The sequence below is a fragment of the Calliopsis andreniformis genome, chromosome 3 (genome assembly GCF_051401765.1).
Source record: "Calliopsis andreniformis isolate RMS-2024a chromosome 3, iyCalAndr_principal, whole genome shotgun sequence".
Classification (NCBI taxonomy): Eukaryota; Metazoa; Arthropoda; class Insecta; order Hymenoptera; family Andrenidae; genus Calliopsis; species Calliopsis andreniformis.
This window is the reverse complement of record NC_135064.1, coordinates 29,227,970-29,252,569: the sequence shown is the minus strand read 5'-3', so window position 1 is coordinate 29,252,569 and position 24,600 is coordinate 29,227,970. Positions and strand designations below refer to the sequence as shown.

The 24,600-nt window shown below is 39.9% G+C and overlaps 1 protein-coding gene across 4 annotated transcripts in view; it reads right to left on the bottom strand.

Annotated features, from left to right (window-relative positions):
- The window catches only part of LOC143188601 (zwei Ig domain protein zig-8-like), a 126,370-nt gene that overhangs the window by 12,428 nt on the left and 89,342 nt on the right, over window positions 1-24,600 (bottom strand). Inside the window, exon 1 of one of the 4 annotated variants that reach the window (XM_076392926.1) lies at window positions 5,385-5,523. The exons of the other annotated variants lie outside the window; for them this stretch is intronic. Within the exon in view, the coding sequence (XP_076249041.1) occupies window positions 5,385-5,430 (46 nt within the window). The 5' untranslated portion in view covers window positions 5,431-5,523. Of the gene's footprint in view, window positions 1-5,384; window positions 5,524-24,600 lie in introns of those variants that run through there. 4 annotated transcript variants of the gene reach the window in all.

The following is a 24,600-nucleotide window of genomic DNA, read 5'->3' as shown; positions in this document are numbered from 1 at the left end:
GGGTAATATGCTATATGTACACGTTCATGCTGACTTTTTATCGTTGACATTTTTGTTTAACATCGCAACAGAATCAACAATTTTAAACAAATAAACGTGGTGAGTTGTGATACGAGGTATACACGTTGTTAGTTTGTAATTACCAACGCCAATAAAATATCAAAAGAAAATGTATGGACCATTGAAACTTCAATACAAATAATAAATAAAACTATCCTAAACAATGCGAAAGTATCGTCAGATATTACAAATAAAATATCCCTAGATAAGAATCTATAGATTCGTAAAATTCCATAAACTTTACCTAAGATGATCAAAATTTGAAGTTGAAAGACGATCGAATCAGTAACTATTAGTAGAGAGCGAAAGAAGTTTTGGAGAGAATAAGTTACTTTAGACGCTATGATGCGGATTTTCTTCTCTGCGCCACGTACGATGTTTCGCCCCTGTCTCTTTTGTCTCGGAACTTCTGAAGAACCTTCCTAACATTCGTGGGTAAAGTGGCTTTATAATTATTTGAAGATTTGGTAGATAGTGGTTGTCCGTCACAGCTAACTACCGGACAATGAGGGACACTGGTTGGTTTGGTGGCTCACCGCAAAATCCTATTTCGTTTCATCCCACTCGGCTCTCGTTTCCATTACCCTCTCCATCCGAATGCAGGTTTTACAAGCGGATAAGTTAACTTTTATCCTCCAAATTTTCTGCGCTGCTCTCTTTACTCATTTTTCTTTCGACCGCGACGTTCAATTAGCTGCAATCGAGAATTAACCGGTTGCCATCGGTCTTGCGATTATTTTCAAACAGAAGATTGCTTTTCATAACTTTCAAATGATTTCTAGTTTCTCATAAAAAGAGGAAGTAGAATTAGTTTGAATCATTTGTCAGATACTAGTAGGACACAAGCTGTCTCAAGAACAATTAGCTAAGAATAATAAAGCAACCGGTTAGGAATAGAAAGATAGTGGAAATAGGAAATTTCAATTTCCAGGGAGTTGTGAAAGGGTCGACGAAGAATGCTCGACAAGTGCAACGAGAACTGTTCATGTTTCGAAGGCCCTTTAAACGTCACATCGATCATCAGAGAACTGATTGTCGTTCATGGATTCTCTGTACTCTTTACGATGTGCTCCGAGCGATCAAGTTAGAAAAGTTCTCCTCCTTAGACGAGGTACAGCGGACCTACATTTGCAGTTCGATTCCGTGAAAAGAGCGTGGAAAGAGCGTGGAAAGAGCGTGGAAAGGTAGTCGACGCCTTCGCATACTTCCCTCTTTGACGAAACGAAGAACATTTCAAGCCAATTAGGTGGCTACAGACGGAATAAAAGAATCGTTCAAACCTTTCACCTACACCGCCACGAAAAACTGATCAATCCATCCGGGAATATATTCTCTTATTAAAATTAACAAAAAGCTAGCTTTTTTAATCTTTCTAACAGTTTTCTCTATAGTTACTTTCTTCTATTCAGTGTGTTGGAATTGCCGCATAAAAATATACTTCGCTCATCGTTTGTCTCTTGCACTGAGCTTAGAATCATTTCAGAAAGTTCATTTTACTGTAGATGGGACGTGTATGTACAAATCGAATTTCTTATATCTCGAAGGAAAATGTGTTTCGCTTTCTCTTAAAAGCCTCTTATGTCTATTTATGTTGCGAGTCAGGAAACTTTTCTATATTATTATGTATGCATGAGCATAATGCCATCTAACAACATAGGTAGTCTTACTTTTCACAGAAATCTTGATATATCTTCTATTTCTTACCATTGTCATCTCTATCCTCTAACAATACTGAATAAAAATACAAACAGTTTGAATGGTGTGTTGCAGTTGCCAATATAGTCATTAATTAACTACAGTTTAGAAGCTGTTTGATTTCGCGAGAAACGATACGAACTTGTAATACGATGATTACTCACTCAATGTAATAATCGCAAGCCTTTGTCACATCCAGTCCTTTGTTAATAATAACACAAATTGAAAACAAATCATCCCACGCGTCAATATTGTCAGTAATAACAGCTGCTTTTAACTTGACTAATAACGAATTGAATTTATTTGACGATACTATCGGGACTGAACGTCCTATTTATGTGTGCCACGAATAGGCGTGGCACATAATCTATTGTCAATGCTGCTAGAATTCCATATTGCAAAATGAATTTGGGATGAATTGACAATTATTCATTATGCCAATTAATCTGTCTCGATTGCACAATTTTGGGGTTAACACAGTGACTGACTCCCGAAATGAAAATATAAAATGAAAAAGAAACGAACTATCGAATCTCTTCTGAAGCGCAACAGAGGACTGAAAGATATCGAATAAACTTACACCCGTTACATTTATCCCGCGGAATTGTTGAAGCACGACCTACACAACGACAAAAAGTCAAATGTTATCTATCGCAGTGTCCTACGCAAAGCAGCCAATTAACGAGAACAGAATCGTTTATAGACGCGATACGGCGTAAAGTCCTTTGTACCTGTCAACTATCGACAGTAACCGAGGAAAGCATAGCTAAATGATACAGGTAGAACAGAAGCCTAGGTGTATCGCCAGGAAATAGGTAGATTCGATCGATCGTGTTTGACCTGGCATCTACTTTAATCCAGGAGCCTTTGCATCGGCCGGGGATGACGCGTGAGATCATTATTTTCGGTAACGTGCCCCGCTTTGGCTGGACCAGTCTTGGGGCGGATGAAGGAGGTGATGAACCGTGGTGGCGTCAGAATCCCAATGTTGAACCGAGCTGGCGGAATTACGTGCGTCGTTTCACGGGGTAACGTCATAAACGAGAATGCCGCGTTTCACGGGCTCGATCGCCATATAAACGCCTCGTAGTCTGGCTTGTATCGACAATTCAGTGCCTCCGACTCGTTCTATGGGTGGACGATCAAAGTGAATCCATGAGCTCGAATTTCATTGTCCCCATAAGCCGGTTGGATTAAACAAGATGACTCGAGCAACGCCGAATCACCGCGTCACACGCGAATTGCACGGTATCGCACCGACGCAGCCGGAATTCTACCTATCTTGCAAACGCGTGCAGTTTTGTAGATTGCGGTCGTTGCCTCTTACAACAACATTCGAATCACATTTAGAACTTTATCATTTTCAATTTTTCACGTAATTCGGTTGACAGATCTTCTGTTCGAAAATAATAGCGACATTCTCTAGTTGAGGGTAGCCTATGGAAATCCCGAATAACGAACGTACTACAGATAAAGGTTTGTTCGCCTGTAACGCAGGTGTCTTCCTTAGGTTCAGTTCAATTACATTAAATCAGGGTAAAGCGTATAAGGGATGGTCCAGCTTTACCCGCGACGCAGAAGGAAAGATCGAATCAAGAATCCCACTTCGAATTGGGAACGCCTTATCTCCGAAACAAAGAGCAACCAAGGGTATGGTATATCGTTCGCTTAGACAGCCAGAAGAAAGCAAAACGCGAACGGTTGGACCGTTGCGAATTCACACGAGTAGCAGCGTCGGCAGAATGTAAATGGCTTGTACGGGGGCACGTTGTAGCTAGAGTAAACGTTCTACGGTACTAATTTCCGTTTTTTGGCAGTGCGGGACACGTCGAAAACCGTAAGACAAATAGCATCCGTTTCGCGCTTCTGTTCGACCATTTTACAAGCTTCCGAATTTTAGATTGGCTATTTAATCCAGCAACTCGGTCGGCTTAACTAAAGCAAATCCAATGCAATTTACCTGCTACCTTTTTTCCATAAAAACCTCTCAACTGTGAGTAATCCGAATTTCACACAACTTCGGGACGAATACATGGCCAGTTTAACCAATGACCAATGAATGAATTCACGAAGTAGGTTACTACTTCGCTATTATTTTACAATATTAACGAAAATGAAAACTGATTCTGAGCCGAGGAAACGAAATCAATTATTGAAAGCCAGACTGTTACAATTTTGTTCGGAGTAAGAAGGGGTTTCTCCGATTTCTTCGTCGTCACCGTCAACAAAAGTCTCTTAAGTGTAACAGTCACGATGAATCGTTTCTGTTGCAAAAACGAACGCCTGGCAGAAACAGACTACGGCACAATAACCAAGAGTGTAGGTGAAAAAACTTCATTTAAGGCAACAGGCATTACGAAGTCGGTGAAATCTGCTTGAAAATCTGGCTTCAAGTTAAACAGGCAAATAAATATCAAGCGAGATGTATTCTTTCCAATTTTTCCCTACAGTAGGTCTCCCCAAACGATATCAAACAACTGCATTACATTAAGGAGAAGAGGTTGCAAATATTGAAAGTAGAATTGGTCAAGCAAGAGTTCGACGGAACCTGCAATAGAGGAGATGCAAAGCAATCAATAATACAGACTTTCCAGGTTTGTGGCGAGTGTTTGCTCGCGAAGAGAAACCATTGTAACTTTTCACGGAAGAGACCCTCTAGGGAAAATCCTGACATCAGGTGTACGAAGAAAAGGAGATTCGACTGAGGACGGATGAGGAATTATTTGAGCGTTAAATTGTGTTAACGTAAGCTTTCTATCTCATCTCGTCATCGAATCAAAAATATATACACATAGAAAAATACTTTTGGAAAAATGTTTACAGAAAAGTATATCGGGAGGACTACAATGATTATTTTTCCTCTCAATTAAAAAAGAAGCGAAACCGCAGTACAATTTTTGCGTTTTCAAAATCATTTTTCTAGTGTAAATATCATGAAAAATGTATTTTAATAGATTAGATCGCGATGGTTCAATAAAGCTTTCATACCTACACTGTAGCAGGGTATAAACCGGCAACAATGTAAAATTATTCTTCGCTGTAAAACGTAGAGTACTGCATCGACAAAGCATGCAATCACATTCTTCGGAGTAGTTACAAGTAATTCATGGGAATGATTAATTTATTAACTTAATTTGAAATTACGTATAGGTCATTGGCTTGTGAACTGGGTGTAACCATGTCGCGCGTTGCGTCGTAGGTATTTTCCCCTTACATTATCTTGGTAGCAGAGATCGTTAAATTGCATGAAAGTGAAAGATGTGCGAGCTTCGCTCGGTAATTAATTATCTCACATGGAGAGAATTCTTATTGATAAATACGCGAAAAATCCGATTGAGACGATGAACGAGTGTTGGTATAAAACCAAAGATACTTACTTTTTATAAATTCAACGTTAAACGTAAATGTTCTAAAGAAATTCCCTTCAACTTCAGCGACATTGTCGCAACGAACTTTTGCAATAAAGCTGAAGCCGGTTCTTTGATTACCAACTAATCTAATAACAAATTTCTCCAATTACTCTGCGGCACAGAGTTTACCATGTTTCGTCAGAGTTTAGCGACGCTGTTACACGAGGAGAAATATCGAATCACGCGATAACAAGGCAGTCGTTATGAGTTTCAACTTACCAAAAGAAATGATAAAACAGACGAGTATGGGAAGAGAAGTAGACATCGCTTTTCCCCGGCGAGGTTCCTTCACATATTGATATACAATACTATCTCACACGCATTTCAACCGTTTTGTCGAGCAACACTCATCGGTCCGACGAAAAGTTTGCTAGCGTTTACAGTTCCTCGAACAGCGTGGCATTTCACGCGATTTCTAATCGAATTCCGTCTACGTTCTTCTTCTTAGCGACTGAACTGCAGATTTTACAATTACTATCGTTCAGTTATCTAGGCAACACGACACTGTTGAATTTAATTTACTTATTACCACCACTAACACGTTGAAAACAACAAAAATCTTCTTATGTGCACTACATTTGAAGATGCCTTTCCTCCACTTCTTCTTCTTCTTCCTCTTCTTCCTCTTCTTCCTCTTCTTCCTCTTCTTCCTCTTCTTCTTTTCCACCAAACACAACTAAATTCGAAAGTCGCATAGAAAAAGATAGCGTGACGCGAGTAGCTTTGTGGCAGGACTAGCCGTTAATGAGTGCAATTAATGGCAGGAATATTTCGTTGGTGCTAGTACGGGGTTAGTTTGTAATTGTCTAAGATTAGACAGAGAGAAGGAGGGTGGTCGTTGGACGCTTTTGTGTCTGTCGCTGCAGTGACGACCGCAAACTCGTTCGCAATGCATTAGGTGGGACTCGTTAAAGTAATTTGCTTTATACACCAGACGTTCCATCGATCATTCTTTCTGGCGGTTTCTCTCCCTGCACATCACTCTATCGCTGCATTTTCACAAATTGCGTCGTTTCTCTCTTTTCACTAGCTTTGCTCGCGGATTAATGGTCGACTAGTAGCCTGCATCATCCTCTGTCGCACTCGCGCGAATCGATTGCCTCTTCGATTGAGCGCGCTAACACCTTTCGCGGTATTTTAATTACACGCTATCTGCAGCCGCAATTCCAACCTTTCTTCCAATTCCTCCCGACGAATATCCTGTTTTTATTCTGGCTGGGGAGAAAGCACGTTCGGCGGAAAAATGGTTTAATGTAGGCGGAAAAAGGGAAGAAGCGTGGGTAGAGATTTTTCACGGTGGGACACGAGCACCAAACGCAGACCCGTGCCGTAGAAATGCTCGGGTAAACAAGGGCTGAAGATCGTTTCTGATCCACCAACACCTTTTAACTTCAACATCCCATGGGATCGCACGGCGACTATCGCATGCTCGTGGAACGATTCTATCTTGGGAGTACGTTTAAACGTTTTATCGCGTCTAATTTTTCGCCAACTTCCCAACTTCTCCGGTAATCTTCGATGATGCTTTCACTGGCAGTAACTTCGAAAATGTCTAAATTTTCTTGAAAAAGTTGCTGGGCGATGCAAGGATTTCTCACCTAACATCTCACCTAATAGATACAATTGTTCTCAGAAGATGACGATGGTTGTAATCGCAGGAACGATAAGCGTCTCTTCTTGATGTCTTATTTGTCGTCATCAATTGCCGAGAAAAGTTCGGGAAGTTCTTCGAGGAAGCTGAGCAAATTTAGGTATCGTGGATTACGCGTCTCGTGGTGTTTCATTCAGCGTGAATAGCGTCGACAGGAAGTTCGTGCCAAGTTCGATCGGTCCACGAACGATAATCGTACGTCAGCCAGTTTCCGTCACGAAGCACCGAGAACGCACTGTGTTACTACGAGCCTTTCATGCGGATTACTCGATTGTTCACTGGAAGTCCAACTCGAATGTTGGGGCGATGTGCCGACGACGATTCACCAACTACTTCTTCGCCACCCTTGGAATCTTCGCAGGTAGGTTAGAATCGGCAGTGTTACTTCGAATATCACGTTTCGCGGTGAACGTTCTCGGCACCGTCTCGGCACCGTCTCGGCACCGTCTCGTCAACCAGCCAACTGATTCACGACAGTAAACAGCCTGCGCGTAAACCTCCGTGTCCAGGTTAGAGTGTGACCCATGTCAATTGGGCCGGTCAGGAACGAGGGATCACAATTCACCGATTACGTCACAACACACATCTCGCGAATCGATCTGTATCGTCGCGATGCTCGATACGCGCGGCACACGATCTGGATCTCGAGTTTCCCTGGGAATAGGTGGAAAGGAAAACCGATGGGTGCCGAGGTCAGTGTCGTATCGGCGAGCCGCGGCACGGTTTGTCCATCGAAATTCAGCCGCTACGTTCGTCGGGGTAACTCAGGGATGCCGAGATGCGCGTCAATGGTCACGGACGTTCGAGAGAACGCGCGCGCGACGGGAGAAGGTCGCGGCTGTTTCGAAACGACGATGCTCCCGCGTCAAGGATAGCCGAGGGACTACATTGCGCGAGCGCCGCTCGGGCTTCGAGCACGCAGCCGCCCCGTGCAACCTCTCCGAACTCCGTTCCTAGCCACCATACCACCTATACGAACCCTGTCCGTGTTTCCTTTCTCTGACAGTGTGGGACCGCGCGCGTGCGCGCTTACCTGTGTCCGTGTCTCTATAGCTTGCTTATATATCAACCCGCTTGCCCACCCTTACCAGCCACCACCCTTCTACCTACCTCCCTTTTCCTCTTATTCTACCCCTTTCTCTTTCTTCTTACTCTCCTTCTGTTTTCCTCCCCCTCTCCTATTGTCCATTCAATCTTGCTCCTTTTCCTTCTTCGGCTACTACTTCTTTCGCCGCTTTTTCAGCTTCTCTTCTTCTTCTCCTCCTCCTCCTCCTCCTCCTCCTCCTCCTCCTCCTCGCCACTCGGTGCCTTCACACTTCAAACGCTTCTACTTCTCGTTCTTCTGATCTTTCTATCTTTACCTCGTAGCCGTAATGGTGATGATACTCGATAAAGACGCAAAAAATCGTGAATCCGCTCTTAACTTACGACAAAGACAATTATTGAGTCGGCGATCCAGGAAATGTCGGTTTTTAAGCTTTCAATTTCACGATTTAATGGTACAAGTATCTGAGAAGGTGGGTGGAAAAAATGTCGCGTGTACTCTATGGAAATCTTTATGAATCTTATGCACTGCACAAACTACTACTCCTTAGTGAAATCCTTTTCAATGTTTCATATTCGAGTCAAGTAGTCGTGCCACATTAACGCACGTATCATAATAAAGACTAATAAAGCATTCGTTTCTTTCAAATATCACGAGTGACATGATTTTGAGCACATTAGAAAAATACCAAGACTAGATACCTTTTCCAGTCTCGTGGGAAGTTAACTGTTGGGTGGATCGTTCTTTCCGCGTGTTTTCTAACGGTGGACGGACTGACTGAAGTTCCACTGAGCAGAAAATGGCGTGTACGTCAAAGAGAATTAGAAGATAGCGTGCTTCTGACTCGTGGAAGATTCATCGTCGATCAAGCATCGACTGATAATTCGAGCCACTCCAACACTGAATTATGCGAACGATAGACACTCTAACTCTGATTCTCTGATCTAACGGTACGCTCTATTGTGGTTTCAATCACGCGATACGAGATACGTTCTATTGGTGACTTGTAGAAGCGAATGATCGCGGATGCATTTAACGCATTAAAAATATATCATCGTAGAGAAGTGCGAGATTATTTACGAGCGTGTTTCGCTTCTGACGTACGTTATTTACGTTCACGCTGTGTAGCGATTCGTATTCGGTAGATCAAAATGCGTGATAACCGCTATAGAGGTAGAAGGGAATCATTTGTATCCGTTGGTGTCCTACATAGAAACGCGGCTGAACTTGTGCTGTAGTGGCGACTGTGGTCTGGCACAGATTGTTCAGAGAAACCGACGGGTATAATTCCGTATTGGATGTAAAACTGCTGCTTCAATTTTCTACGCAATTTCTATGCTTACTCACGGAAGAAGAGATCTGAGAGTTGTCGAAGAGCTCTTGAATTGCATTCGCGGCGATGTGCCAGCACAAAACCTCTCTCATCGGGATCTGCTTTCAACTATGTATTCAAGAAAAATTAGCTCAACTTTCTGCTTCATTCATGAAGGAATCTTCCTATCAAAGCAATCGTAAACCTCATTATGATGCGGATTCGTTCGAAATCAAACAAATTCCCTGGCGAGTGTAAACACGCGTCATTTTGTACCTACTATACAAGCAGAATATAAGCAGAATATAAGCAGAATATAAGCAGAATATAAGCAGAATATAAGCAGAATATAAGCAGAATATAAGCGACACTATTGGAAAAGTAAAGTTCTCTCGTTGATATTTAATAATCGAACTGCAACATGCAATAGATTATTTGCATTCGTGTACTTTCACTGAATGTTCCACAGAAAAATCTTGATAAAATACTAAATCGGTCAATCCTATTCGAGACGAAAACGTTTTCGAAAATTATTTTGAACGTTTCGTGCGACATAAAGTGCGACATCGGTCATAAAGGGAGGGAATACGACGACATCCCAAGTTGCATGATTCTCTCTAGTGGATAAACGAGGAAAGTGAAATGGAGGAGCCCCAGAGAATAGAAGAAAGATAAAAAGAGAAAGATCAATAGCGCTTGCCCCTTTCACCGAATTATAGGCGCAGAGAACAGCGGTGAAGTCTAACAGAGGCTTTCGCTTTGTCAAAAATCATCGCGGTACAATTTAAAGGTTTTCCTTTCTACATTCTGATCGATAATAACGCAAACAATTTTTCGATTCTGTTCTATTCTTCGCTGTGCTCAAGGGAAAATAGTCGAAATATCTTTTTTATTCGGTATCCTGACCTATAACTTTGCTCGTTCCACACACAGCAACAATGTATTGAAATGTTTAGTTGATACTTCTAAATTGAGTAAGATTCCATTTGGTTTTGTAGAGATATCGTTCGAATGTGTCAGAAACCGAGAGAAGTCGTGCAGTTCAGTGTCGTTCAATGCTTTTCATATGAATGAGATACGAGTTCGCGTGAAGCATAAAATGTCCATAGCCAGCACAGCATATCGATAGAATAGTTGTGTCGAGATAGAAACCAGAATATTTCTTGGACACTCTGCTGTTATCAGGGTCAGATATTCAAAATATTCTTGCATAATCTGAGGTGTTTCGGAAAATACTACTAAAGCGTTTCGAGCACACAAGAAATGTGTTTTTCGACGATCTAAAAGAAGAACTCAATGAAACACGTTTACGTTGCTTGATGATAGTGCATGTATACCTAAATAATTCTCATAATTAATACTTTTTCATTAAAATGTCGTATAATAATTCTTCGAAATTAATTCGCACACGTTTTTGCATGACATTTTGCCAACACGAAAGCACGCGAACGTACAGTGACCTCGATTTTACGAAGGAATTTTCTGCAGGTTGAATGCGAGAACAATTCCGCAAACATTTCTCTTTGGTTCTTAAAGGAGGTACTTGAAACGCGTTCCAAGTGGCACAGAGTAGTCGAAACGTTGTGCGAACTACGTACGCACTCGAAACCGCCATTGATCCAACAGTTTCGATATTGAGCAAGTGTTATGGCGAAGTGGAATAGCGAACGACTTTACATAGAAAATATAGAACGATGGATTTCCTTCGCTATTTAAAAACAATTGCGCGCGCAACGAATTTTTCTCCAAGACTCGCAGAAAACCATCTCCATTAATTTAACCTCGTCTTCCCGCGACCTGCACTTTCTTTTTACCTCCTCGAGGATTTTCCTCCTCTACCGTCGCGTCGCGTCATTCTTCGACAGTCAATTCGAGATATGTACTATTTTGTGCCACTTCGTCTCCCTTGGTTAATGGAATTCATTAATTCTATCTGTCAAAATGGCCACTTCGTTATTCTTATTTAAAGATGGATCGTTCGAATATCCCTCGGAATATTGTCCGTTAACGTCGTCTGAAACCCGTTCGATCTCTTTTACTTGAAACTTCACTTCGAGTCATTTTTGTTAATACTGTGCCCGTGAAGTTATAATTTATAATAGAATTTTTTCAGCTTATCAATCATTTGTGAACGATATTGTCGACAGTCTGACTTAGTGCTTTCGAATTTAAAATGAACAAATATTCCAAGTATTAAAAAATCGAAGTATTAGACGCAACTTAACTTATACAATTTTCGTGCTCTAATTACAAGGGCCGTAGGATGAAAATTAGTGTAGCTTCCGTTTTAATCTTCTCCATCTAATCTGCCCCTTCGTCGCTTAACAATATCTGTCCCCATAGTTCGTGGGTGTGCTTAAGTTCGTATCAGTTAATTAATTCATTAGAGAAGTCTCGTTCCATTATAGAGGGTAAGCTTAATTACCTGACGAAAGAGAAGTTTAAGGGGTCTCTGGAGAAGTGTCATGCGCATCACTAAATACCTTCACGAGTCATTCATTGCCATTTTCGTTTACATTTCGTTAAAGTAACAGCAAAAGAATCTCATTCGGTTTGCAAATATTATCCCCACTGATTATTATTCAGTTATTGTACTTGTGTTTACATATTTTGTAATGGAAATTTTTACAGAGATAGGTATTTGGATGAATTACAAAATGCATTTTTTCAACATAATTACTTGTTTCAGAGTCTATTTCATTTAGCTTTAGAATGACGAGTTGTGTATCGATACCTCAGACTAACCCGATGCTCGACTGATTTTCAATGAAATCGTAATATTGTTCCGTCCAATATAGTACCGTTAGTACACTTTCTTTAGTTAAAATCAGAAAAATAGTAAGAAATATTCTTCTTCGAAACAATAAACGGTGAAAAATAACATTAATCGACATTTGCGGACTTTAGATTTACAACGACACTAAACAATATTGCACCACAATGGAGGGAACACGTCTCCTCTGACTAAGCACGGTATCGTATTACTTATCTGTAATTGTTTACCTTTTAAACTTGAAATAGTTTCAACTTGAAATTATTCTGAAAATATATTAATTACAATCACTTGGCACAGTAACCAGGAATTTGCCCAGTGACTATGCGTATATTTTCAATCGGAGCTCGATAAATGATCCATCCTTGAAATTCTAGTTTACGACTTATCATAAACGTTCTATGGCGTCCAAGGATTTGACAATCACTAGTTTCCTTTTTACCTCAACAGAAGCTTTCTTATCGTTCATTTCCTAACGTAAGAAAGTAGACGCGATTTGCCTGTATTTGATGCTCTTACAATTACTCGAGCACCTTTCCAAGGAGATGCGAATCACGTCCAAGTGGCTCTTATTTCTTCGTGCAGAGTAGTCGGTACATTTTTCCTTAATCGTGACTGCTCGAAGAACAGCAGAGCGAAGGAAAATTATCTGTTCCCTTGGTTCCACTTAAACGGGACATTTAGCGGTAAGACGCGATAGCCAGATGGACACGATTTACAATATCGCAAGTATTCTCTCTGAGTCAATGGCTCCATGACACGAAAGTCGAAGGATCATCGACTGTATGTGTGTTTACATGTACACTAACGTATATCTATATACAGGACTGTCCTATGTACAGTCCAATTAGTATCATTTGAAATTAGTTAGCTCTTGAAAATTTCACGTAAACATATCCGAAGCAAATAACGCGACATCGCTTTAACATTGCACGTAGGTCGCGTATTCGCGAGTGAATACTCGAAGGTAAGCGCAGACGAGGCGAAAGCCAATGCAGGCGGGGCTGGTATGAAGGTTCGCAACGTCGAGGAAAAGGAAGCATCTTATCCAGCGGAAAATGGGCGGTACGGTTAAGTTCCAGGCTTGAAGTTCGCCTATTACCGTATATAATAAAGAGCCGTTATTCCGTGGCGCTCTTATCTCTAAGGTAGCCGTGAAATAAAGAGACGTAGACTACCCCAGGGGGTGGAGAAGGAGACTGCTAGACGAGGACTCTCCGCTCGGCTCGTCTTCGTACCGGCGTGGCGAGGAGCGGCGAGGAGCGGCGAGGAGCGGCGCGGCACGACCAGAAGCCCAGAAGCCCAGAAGCCCACAGGCTTTTGCAAACATTACACGGAGCGAGACTGACAATGAGAGCGACACACGATGAGTAACGAAGAACGGAGAGCGAGCGTGCTCGCTGATGAGACGCTTCTGAGATACGTTTGTCACTGGCCTGATAGAAAAAGTCTCCTTCGCTTTTTATTTCATCGAGACAATGGCTTTTGGGGCGTATTATAAGCGTCGACGGACGAATTGGCTTGTTTTTCTTATCGGATTTCGTCGGCATCGGATAAGGGAGCTGCGAGAAATATTGATGTTACGTTAACGAGACAGACCTAACCCAGACCGCACTCCGTTCAACTTTCATCTTCTGTCACTCCACTTATCAACTATAAATAATCGAATCTAAACTTCGCAACCTATTATTTTCTTTAAATTCTTCTATCAATTACCTTATGATATAAGATATAAGAAATAACGAATAAATTTTCATGCAAATATAAACGATAAGTTTAGTCTGTATTTACATGTTTCGGAAGTTACTATACATTACGTTGTTGACCAAACACTAAAAAATTGTCGTTCTCAAAGCTGGTGTTACTTTGCGAAAAAAATTGCAGTGATGAGTCTTGGATCATCTTACACAGCAAAGCCTGTACTTTCTTGTCTCAGAATTGAATTCTCTCGAATGCGTGGCGAGAAGATGAAAGTAGGTTTTTCCCTGAAAATTTTCTTCAGAGAATTTTCAAAAGTTAAGGGTTATAGATGCCGCTCGTGAGCCACGGTTTGGTTATCGTTGATATGTTAAATACTTTGGTGAAAAATGTAAACTGCTCGATAATGTACTTATACTCTAGTGGTACAAGGACGTTATTTACTATCCAAGTAGGTAATTTACTACAATTCGTCCACGAAAAGTCGACGGATTTGAAATAATCATTGTTTGGCATACGGAAAAGCAACTCGGTAATATCTCATGTCTCGATACTAATGGTACTCGTAACGATGCCATTTTATCCCTGTCTAAATCTGAAAACGAACATCGTACTTTAGTTTCATAAAGCGTCCTTCTTCACGTGAAACCAGGTATTTCCGATTCACAGTAAAATTCTAAATGGACATCGTATCTCATTGTCAGTGGAATCTTGACTGGTGCAGGGGTTGAGAGATTTCCGGTATTTATCTCTGATTTCTAGAACTTTTCAGTGTCTGGATTCGAACGGCCGAGGATTTTTTAGTGCTTGACCAGAATTCGGGCGGATGCTCGTTGATCGTCGCGATGGCATCCCTTCGCAGCAGGAAACAGTTTTAATTTTCTCTCGAATCTTTATCTATAAGTTACCCACTAAATTTGCTCATCGAAAATCTATTATATTATCTGGCCAAAATTGGATTCTCGGTAAGCTCTATCGTTATGTAATAACCTACATTGCTATTCGTTATATTGAAAAAAGACTAATGTCGCTAGTTGTATTAGTATGTACTTACCTATCTCTTCAATTTAATCGTTGTGCCGAACGAAAGATTTTTATAAATTGCAGAAATTTCGTTATAAATTTGTCGCTACATCCTTGCTTTCGTGTCTTTTCCGGTGTAATATTCAATTAAGCTTTTATAGGATCGTAAATTTGACAGTATAGCATAAAATCGTCGTCACGTTCTGGCGGCTTTTAATTTTATGAATCGACGTTCGACGAGCAGTATTTCAATTCTTCAAATTATTACCATTTGCAAGCAAGAAGCCTCGCAAAAAGTTTCACTCCCTTTCGTTTGCGTCCCTTGTAATCTTCTCTAAATATCGTTGGGTTTTATCACACCCGCTATTGTTATCGTGTCAGTACGAAATGTAACGCTTCAGCAATTACAATCGACGATACAGAGGATGGTAATATCCGTCTTAAGGGCTGGGTCTACGAATTCCAGGTCGAGCTTCGAAATTCCGTCTCCATGATGATCGAACGGGGCAATTGGTTAGGCTGGCTTAATTTCGATGTTTGGGATGATCTATGCACCGTCAAGGCTTGCTTGCTACGCTAATAAATTGGTGACGATAATAGCAGAGGAGCGCCGCATTGAATCGAATACCTGGCTGATTTCTGCTTTGTACCACCTAACACAACCTTACTGTAGATATTTAATAAATTGTCAAAATCGTCTCTCGTAGACCTTTATCGAATGCTGACAGCAAATCATGCTTTTCGAAGGATTGTTTAGTACTTGAGGTAGAAAGACTAACAATAAGAATAAATTACGCTACATACTTAAGTGAAACATTCTGAAGAAGCCACGACAAAATGACCCCTTTTCCAGCTTCAAATGTTTTCGCAGTGCAACCAGGATGTCCGCTATGAATATTTTTAATTACATGGACGGACATTCAGGAAATTAAAGTTCTGTATTCAAATGAATCGTGTCAAGAAACAGGTCCTTAACAAACTTATTTATCTTTGCTTTCTGCTGACTATTTTACAAGTATGTACATATGTTCGTATGTATGTAACAAACATAAGGTGAAATGAGTTCCAAGTTTTCTAGTAGGAGTATACTATAGTCTAGCAAACTTGAGTTAACAGAAGAACCAGGGAATCATAAAGAACATTTAAAAATAGTATAAAATTGGAATATCTTTTTCTTATATTTCATTCTTTGCTATACGCATACGCTATACATACTTCATTTCCTTAATTAAGAGCTACTGTGAAAACATTTGTAAAAGTACGTTACAGTAGTGGATACTACATACTTGCGATATATGACAACGTAAAGAAAAATAATCCAAGTGTAAATGAAAAATAAAAAGCACTCTTAATTCTATTTTGTAGAGAAGTTGCGGTTCGTAGCTGAATTCGTTGGGCTTTCGCCTCTTTCAATGAAAAATTTCATCAAAGTGCTTTTGACGAGTTTTTAAAGATCTTCCAAGACGGACGATCAAAGCACTGCCAGCCGCGAGCTCGCGCGAGCTCGCGCGAGAAATGATTTAAAACTATTGAGATTGCTTCCAGGTTGGTACAATAGGGACAAGATGCTCCAGAAAGCATTCACCCGACTGGACTGCCGCCAACTCATCAGTAACTGCGAGAGGCGATGTTAAATCAAAAAGTATAGCACCGCTTCCAAGTTAGGGCTGTAAAAAATCTCGTCAGACCGATTACGTGCTGAATTTCAATTTAACGTCGAATTATTCCAAATACGATGTTAAATAGAAAACTAACAAGTCGTTTCTTATTCATAGCGGTCATGTCTGGGGAGAGTATTCCCCGGTGGCCCCCTTTTATCGTATTTTAGGTAGTCAGACTCTGTTTGTATGCAAGAGATTCAGCGAAGATTCGTCCTTCGTGATAAACACCCTAAATTAGATTCACTGTTTACTATCGTACCTACATCGTCTAGTATAGTAATGTACATATTTAATAATATTTTCGTGCCCATTCAATTAAGAGCTATTCCAAACTTGAAATATGACCATAAAATCTTTAACTGGTTAGAATAATTTCTAACTATGGATAGCATTGACAACTACATCTTCTATAATTTTCGACGTAAAGCTGCAGTTAAATACTAGGAACATGTTTCACCGAGTTCGAGAAGTAACGATTTTATGTTCCCCGCTGAACCTTGGATTACACCTGAATCTCCGTGGTGGGAAAAAACGGTGAAACCACGATAAGAGGGGCTATTATAGTCCGATGTGTTTACGAAGGTGGGCAGGTAGATTTTATTTGCAATTGCATCAGCGCGCGGCTTCCTGGGCTCCTATGTTCCGTTTTTACGTGTCTTGCTAAAGGGGAACTGGCCCGAAAAAAGAGGGGAAAAAAGAGGGGAAAAAAGAGGGGAAAAAAGAGGGGAAAAAAGAGGGAAAAAAGATCTTACACGGGGCATGGTTCTCTGGCTGTTGACTTTGTAATTTAGCTGGCTGCTTTCCTAGCTTCTGCTCGAAACAAATATTCGTTCTGCACACGGGTTTGTTGACGGTGTCGTCGAGACTGTTCAACGTTACCTTGCTTGGAGTCGAGCGTCTCTTTTTATGCGTGTCACGTTCCGTCATCCGAAATTTCACGCTCTCGCTTTATTGTCCAACGGATTTCTCGCGTTTCGTTCTCACGCGACCCTTAAGATTCGTCAGACCTTTCACAGAAACGTTATACTCGCATAGAAGTGAGTAATTAATTACAAAGGGGTAGGTAAATTCTCCTCTCGCACGCTAATTCACTACGGCTTTTTCTTTTACAGCGCTTTCGAAAGTTCTAACACGCTAACGATGGTAGTCACAAAAAGGTCGCATCAAAGTCACATCAAGATTACCACAAGGTCTTATTTCTTCGTACCAAAGTATTAAAGTTATTCAAGACTGACAATATCATGCGATCATGTTACGTTAAGTCATTGAGTAAGGCTAGAAGAATGACGAGTTTATAGTTCGATGAAGAATTAATTGAGTAGAGTGGACCTCTATATGGATTGGGATCGTTTAGCAGTACATTTATATTCATCAGAAAATTTGAATTTCCTTCTTGCATTTTACATAGAATTTTCAACATACTTCATGGAAAACGAGATCATTTTATTTATTTTGTCGCATACATCTTAATCCCTAGAAATGAATAGTTACATGCATGTTTCTCTTGGATCTAGATTAGTAGGTATAAGTAACCTTTCAAATTCACGTATTTGAGTATGCTCGTACAAAAGATTCAGATAGAGTCAGGAAGTTACTCTTCACTTTATGTGAACATTTACCGATAAAATGGATTCTCACGGAGATTCGTGTATTTCTGTTCATTTCGGCACACTCAGCGTGACGATTTGATTAAATTTAGATCGCAAGGAGTCGCTAACCGATGGGAGCAATTGCTCTAAACGCGAATTATTCGGTTAGTTCGAGAAATGGGGAGCACAGACGGGAAAATTACGCGATTTCACTGAGACGTCAGAGCATTTCTGTGAGAGAAATCGTTTCACCAAAGATGTGAAACGTGAAGGGATGAAGCGAGGTGAATCGCTGGGAGAAAGGGGAAAAGTAAAATGAGGACAGGGGTTATAGATCGCGTTTAAAAGGGACTTAATGTTCAAGACCTCTTGCGATAATGTTTTTCTTAAGTAGTTGCGAAGATACTGTTTTTTCCTAGATATCTGTAGGACGGCACTCATTTATCTTATTCAAGCAAGTAGGCACAGATAGAGGAAGTAATCGAAAAATAATATACCTACGTACTTTATCAAATGCAATACTTGAACGATTTTTAAGAAGGTCAACGTTGCAAGTTTTATTCTTTCTCGCAGCAAAACGTCGTGCAATAAGCTTTATTCTCTGCTCGAGATATCCTTTCGGACAAAATGTTGCGATGCAATCTTCTGAAGCGTTACTCGTTAAATGGAAGTGCCAAAACGTCAAAGCAACGGATATTAATTACGAGGAGCACATGGAACGCGTCTAATTATTCTTCTGAATCGTTTCTACGTTTTAATAACAGTATGTCGAATCTCCGTTTGACCAACGGAAGTAGTTCCTCTGTTTTGCTTTTGATCATTACATAGAACAATCAAAATAATGTAGCTTGTTTCAATTGTTTATCCTCCTCGGTAATTATTTTCATGGAGTTTGCGTCAAACAATCTAGTACGGAGTCCACGATCCCTTTCATCATTGTCGAGTAATAATTACTGAAAGGATTACGTTTTATGAGAGCATTGCTGTTTATAATTTCAGTATATTGCGTTTTTGATATATCTGTACGTTCTATAAGGTACGCTTAGCATTTTTAAGACTTACAATTAGTTTTGTGCAAATGCAGAAGAACTTTTTGAATAACTCAACCTTCAGGTTCCGCATATTTATTTAACTTTGAACAATTACTAATGTTATAATTTGTTTTAATAATATTGTAATTTGAAAAACGTATAAATATTTATTGTGATGAAGAGTATGATGTAATAAATTATAGGATACCTTTTAATATCCTTAGACTACGCGTTAATTGACAAAAGAGAGGGAGAGAGGAAAAAGAGATCCTTTGTTTGGAACAGTCTACAAGCTCATTACTGAGCAACTCTTCACAGAAGCATACGTCCGTGTTTAAAAAATAAAGATGCAAATGAGCGGCACTTGCGCCAATAAATAATTCAACGTTAAAATGAAGCTATAAGACGCCAAAACCATTGAGTTTGACGCTTCTAGCTTTCAACTTCTGGCACAAACAGCTTTCGTGTCGCTCGAAGAAAGGAGAGAGCGAAAGATGAAGCAAAAAGAGGTTAATGACAATCTCCCGCCCCTCAAATTCTCCTAAGATGATTGACAAAAAAGAAACGTTAATGTCACCTATAAATCAGTTATTTAATCTTCATTTTATTAATGTATTTTAGTAAAAACCACACAACGTACGATAAAAAATGAAAATATAGTTTATGAAATTTTTAAGTTCTGTTGTACATCGTGTAGGAATTAGTTTCATATACCTACCAAGTTATAAAAACATGATCCTTATAAGAAAAGTATTTACGAAAAATATACGAAGGGCAAAGTTACTTTGTTTTCGATTCAAACACGTCGATTGTTAAAAAAATAAATGAAGGCAAACTCGCATGGCGGTCCATTTACACAGAAAATATAGCGAAATAAAAACGATGCTAGTGCACAGGTGAAAGTTTAACGCACGGCACACGGTCAGAGCTTGACAGAATAAAATGTTGAGATGATCGATTGGAAGGTTTCTCCTATGTTTTCACTGACATGCATATTTATGATGTAACGACAAATGTTTATATAGTGCTGCGCTTTTACCTAACGGGCCAGTAAAAATGACCTAAACATTTGCTACCTACATCTAGTTTAAGAAAATAACAATCATTTACAAAGCTCTTTGTAGTCAAGGAATAAAACTCTCATCGGGGCATTGGAGTTTTCGAGCGTTTCGAAGTAAATTCACTCTTCCAAGTCATCGTTTCCTCATTCATCGATTTGTTATTTAAGTTCCCGCATTGAATCTTCTTCGAAGAAATCGTAATTTATAGCTAGCTCCATGAATTTTCTACTCCCTTCCCGAAATTTTTATTTTATGCCTGATCAACGTTCACTCGACGAAGAAAAATCTGTAGTTAGTAGATTTATAGAGGAGCGAATCGAACGGAAGGAATTTATGAATTTCCTTCTAGCGAATAAGAACTGACGCGAAACGCGAGTGAAAAGATTACACAGGGAACTTGAATCCTCTCGAACACTAGTGTTATAAGATTAATCGACCAGAATCTCCTTCACGGAAATGTAATAGAAAATGTTAGGCTTTTCCCTTCCGCTATGATTTCTTAAAACGCGGCAATTTAATTACCCTAGCACTTCAATTTAGTCTTTTTCATTTCCGATACCTTTCTTTGTTCAGAAATAACAGTTTGAAACAGTACGGTCAAACTAAAATTGTAGTAAATTTGAATGGAGAATTTATTCCAATCTCGAACATAGTATTTTCTACTTTACATTAAAATCGCAAAAGTTAACATTCTTCACGGACCATTCACAGCATACCATTGAAGGATACAAATGCCCTAGGCCATTAAACTGTACGTATACATGTACCAGCGTAATAGCTTCATAGATTACTCGCAGCAAAGAGAGCAAGTTTACGTATCTTTTTCCGAAACGTGCCATAAGTAAACCCTTTTTAAGATACGTGTAGCGTAAGAAAAATCAATCATCGAGTTTTTTAAAACCCATTGATAGCTTTTGATCAACAACTAATGTATGCCTGTCCTTCTATGTTATCCTAGATGGTAACTTTTCACATAAACGCAGAGCATAAACAAACGTGAAGGATACGAGGAAGTCGCGTAAGACAGGGTTTAATAAACTGAAAGCTTGTCTGTTGAGTTGGCGCGTGAGGCGTCAGCATATTTCTTTCATCAGGTTGTATTTATCTATGTACAACTTCTCACTTTTGCGGTGCGTATTTCACGGGATCCGTCCTGCTCACTATGATTAATGTACCGTCCCATGGCGCTAATCGATTTCGAGTAATTTTCAGTCTCGCCGTCGGTGGCTGTTTCCCAGGTTCAAGCCATAAGAAAGAGTGAGGCCTCGAAGAGAGATATATAGCCTCGCGGGACTAACATTCTTCCGGGGATGGAATTCATGAAAATAATATTCGCTCGATCCGTCGCGTCGAAACGATTCGTACGTGCGCGCTGATGGAAACGAGGCAATTCGAGAGGCCTTTTTGAATTTACGACAGCAAACTTGAACCCCTCGTTTGATAAGTTGCTAAGACGATAAAGAGAATTCCTCAATGATTTCTTGGCTAACAGTAAAGATGAATAGCCCTGCTTTTTCATCTCTAATCATTCTTGACACACAGTTCAAATGTTGATTAAACCTTTTTTCACTTTGTCCGCGTAGCTACTACTCTACACTGAAATTGCCGCGCTAATCATATATCCTATTTATACGAACGTAATTATACGTATATCTATATATTTACACACTTGTCTGACTTTGAAATTGGAGACGTAAATAATAAGTACATATCTATGTAAAGAAAAATCCTTTCTGAATACAGCGGCTGATCAAACAAATTCTTTCTATCTATTTGTAATAATAGTATCAGCTGTAATAGTAGAAAAAGAAAGAATATCTTTCTGAGCACTCACCTTACACTCTCTTGCCGACCGTCCTAATCAGCCTTCTCTGCTTCACGGTTCCATTCTGCGTGTCGGGAGAAGTATCCCCACTGTTAATCCTATTTTGCGCACATCTAACACCCGTTATAGTTAATTATAAATTACTTCAAAATTACAATATTTGCTTCTAATTAATGAATTAAAATTAAAATTTGGTGAAAGCTTACACAGTCGGAATAATGTTGAACTGAAAAGTTATATGAACTGTAAAACAAGTTACGATTTTCACTACATTTCGTAAATGAACGTAAGGAATAACCAAAAGATTCCACAAATAATACACTACCACTGCTTGCGTTCACTTCAACGCTACCAAAGGAAAGGCGTCGGTGGATCTTTGCATCCCATCCATCCAATCGGTCTTTTTTATCATCGCCAGAGCTTATTCTGAAACTATTATTGATTCCAAGCCCCAACTTATCCGGTTATATCGGTCATGTACGTGTCGTCTCTCGTGCTCGACCACGGTTCTGCCCTCTTCGACGGTACCTATTGTCTTCCGTAGGTACTTATGAATATTTCGTCACGTTATGTCAATAATTTACACCATACGATGAACGACATTGTTATTAACCCACGCTTAGCTAAATTATTTTTGACCTAACTGTAGCTCGACGTTCTAACAGTCTCAAACTGTTAGGTTTCGAAGGGTTAACAATTCCAATAGCTTAAATTGGAACTACGATCATTATTTTTTCGAAAAGATCGACTTATCAAATTGTACTGTTCGTCTTTGAAAATACAGTCTCCACGTTTTACGACCCGATCCGTCGATTCACGATATCGTTAACTGGGAATCCAGTAATCGTTCATTGGCGTACAAAATTCGACTACGTCGCCGATCTAGGACGTTGGTAGAGAACTGGGACTGGGGGGACGCGTCGTTTGGGCAATCATTAGGTCCCATTCCCCACCAACGATTCTATCTTATTCCCTTTCCACTCCCCACTACATCGCGCCAATGAGTTTTCGAGCAACCCTGATCGTCAGTTGCTACTTAGCCTTTGAACGGGTTGGGTGGTTTCTCAATTTGATCTTTAATGTTGTTATTACATGTCATTAAACACGTGTAAGAATATGTTTTGTCTTAAAAAAGTACTACTTTAAGTTTCATTCTTACACTTACCTAAACCTGATAACTGTTTGTTGTTGTAGGACAGAACCTAACTAAATTTATTAAAGGTTGTAACATCATATACGGTACTAATGTAGAATTCATTGGTTTAAACACCTACAACAGCCTTTATATTATCTATCGTGGTGGAAAATGAATTTTGGGTAGGAGGAGCGTTTGCTAGCGAGACGAGAAACCGAGGGAAAGTGCAGAACAGACTAAATTGAGGAGAATATAGTTTTCAGTTGGCGTGTGTTTGAAGAGAATGCGGCATTTGAACGTACCTCGAAAGAAAAAGACGTAGGTACATAACTCTGGACCGACTTCTACGAGAGTCAGGATAACTACGTATATGTATCGCCAATATACCCCGAAGTAAAGTTCCGTAAGAGGAAAAGTTATGGCATGTAGGCATGCATCCCCTCGCGGTTCATTCGCTTGGACCGAAATTTACCATGGGTTACGGGTTATGGAATACATATAGTAGACAGTCCCTGTTGTACTTTCTATGGCTATATCAAACCAAATGATCGTTCCTATCGAAAAGCGCAAACGCGAAAAAGGTGAGGTACCCGAGCGATAAATGGTAGGTATACGATGCTTCGTGAAGCAGCCATTTTGCAAGCATTATGGCTTTGATATGTAACGTTGATGTATCAACTAATGTAATATACCGTGTTCATTAACCAATAACATGTGTGTCCCAATTTCCTGCAATAACATTCCATGTTGAAAACATACTCCAACGTTTTGGTACTTTGGAAGTATTGAGCTTACGTTCTATGCATATCCTTGAAATTGCAAGGAACTAGAATGACCTTCGCTTAAAGTCAACTTTTGTAAGCGATTGATAACGTGGACTAGCGTCATAGGTAGCAAAGCAAGTATGCAACAATAGATCAACTTGGAAGCGGAGATAGTGAAACGAGCTATGACGTCGTAGGAATTTTACTATTATTATTTATGGTAGACGAATTTGCGCCTAGTCACGGCGATATTTCAAGGAAAGTGGCGTTCGGGGAGTGGAGGGTGCATCAGTGAAAAGCGATGGCGCCTATTCTCCACCCTGGTGAATCTTTTGGCTTAGCCCGCCCCTTCGCAGGGTGCTGCATGCCGTTTTAGGTCGACTCTGCCTGTCCAGCGGGAGCGATTACATCGATCGTTTTATGGAACCAGCCTTGTTACACGATCCCGCAGGAACGTCTGAAACCTCCCTCTGACCTACCTACGTCCGCAGAATATACGTTTATCCAAAGAATAGTTGCAAGGTGTGCACCTCTTTATGTGGAAATATCGTTATCTTTATCATGTTTCCCGATCTCCTATCATCTTTGCCTCTTAAATATTTCAATCAAATATTTAACTGTATCTATCTTCCTGTTAAATATGAACATACAATAGTGCTAGACTCATAATCAACCGTATTAAATAATGAAGAGAATACGTTAAATTGCTTGCTTATTCACTGATTTCCTCTTTACAAATATTTCTGTATTTATTTATTTTTCATATTCGATTTCTTTTACCATTACAGAATACGCATGCATGAAGCAACTCCTCGATAAATGTGTTCTTTATCGTAACTACTTTAATTTTTAAAACAAAATCATTGG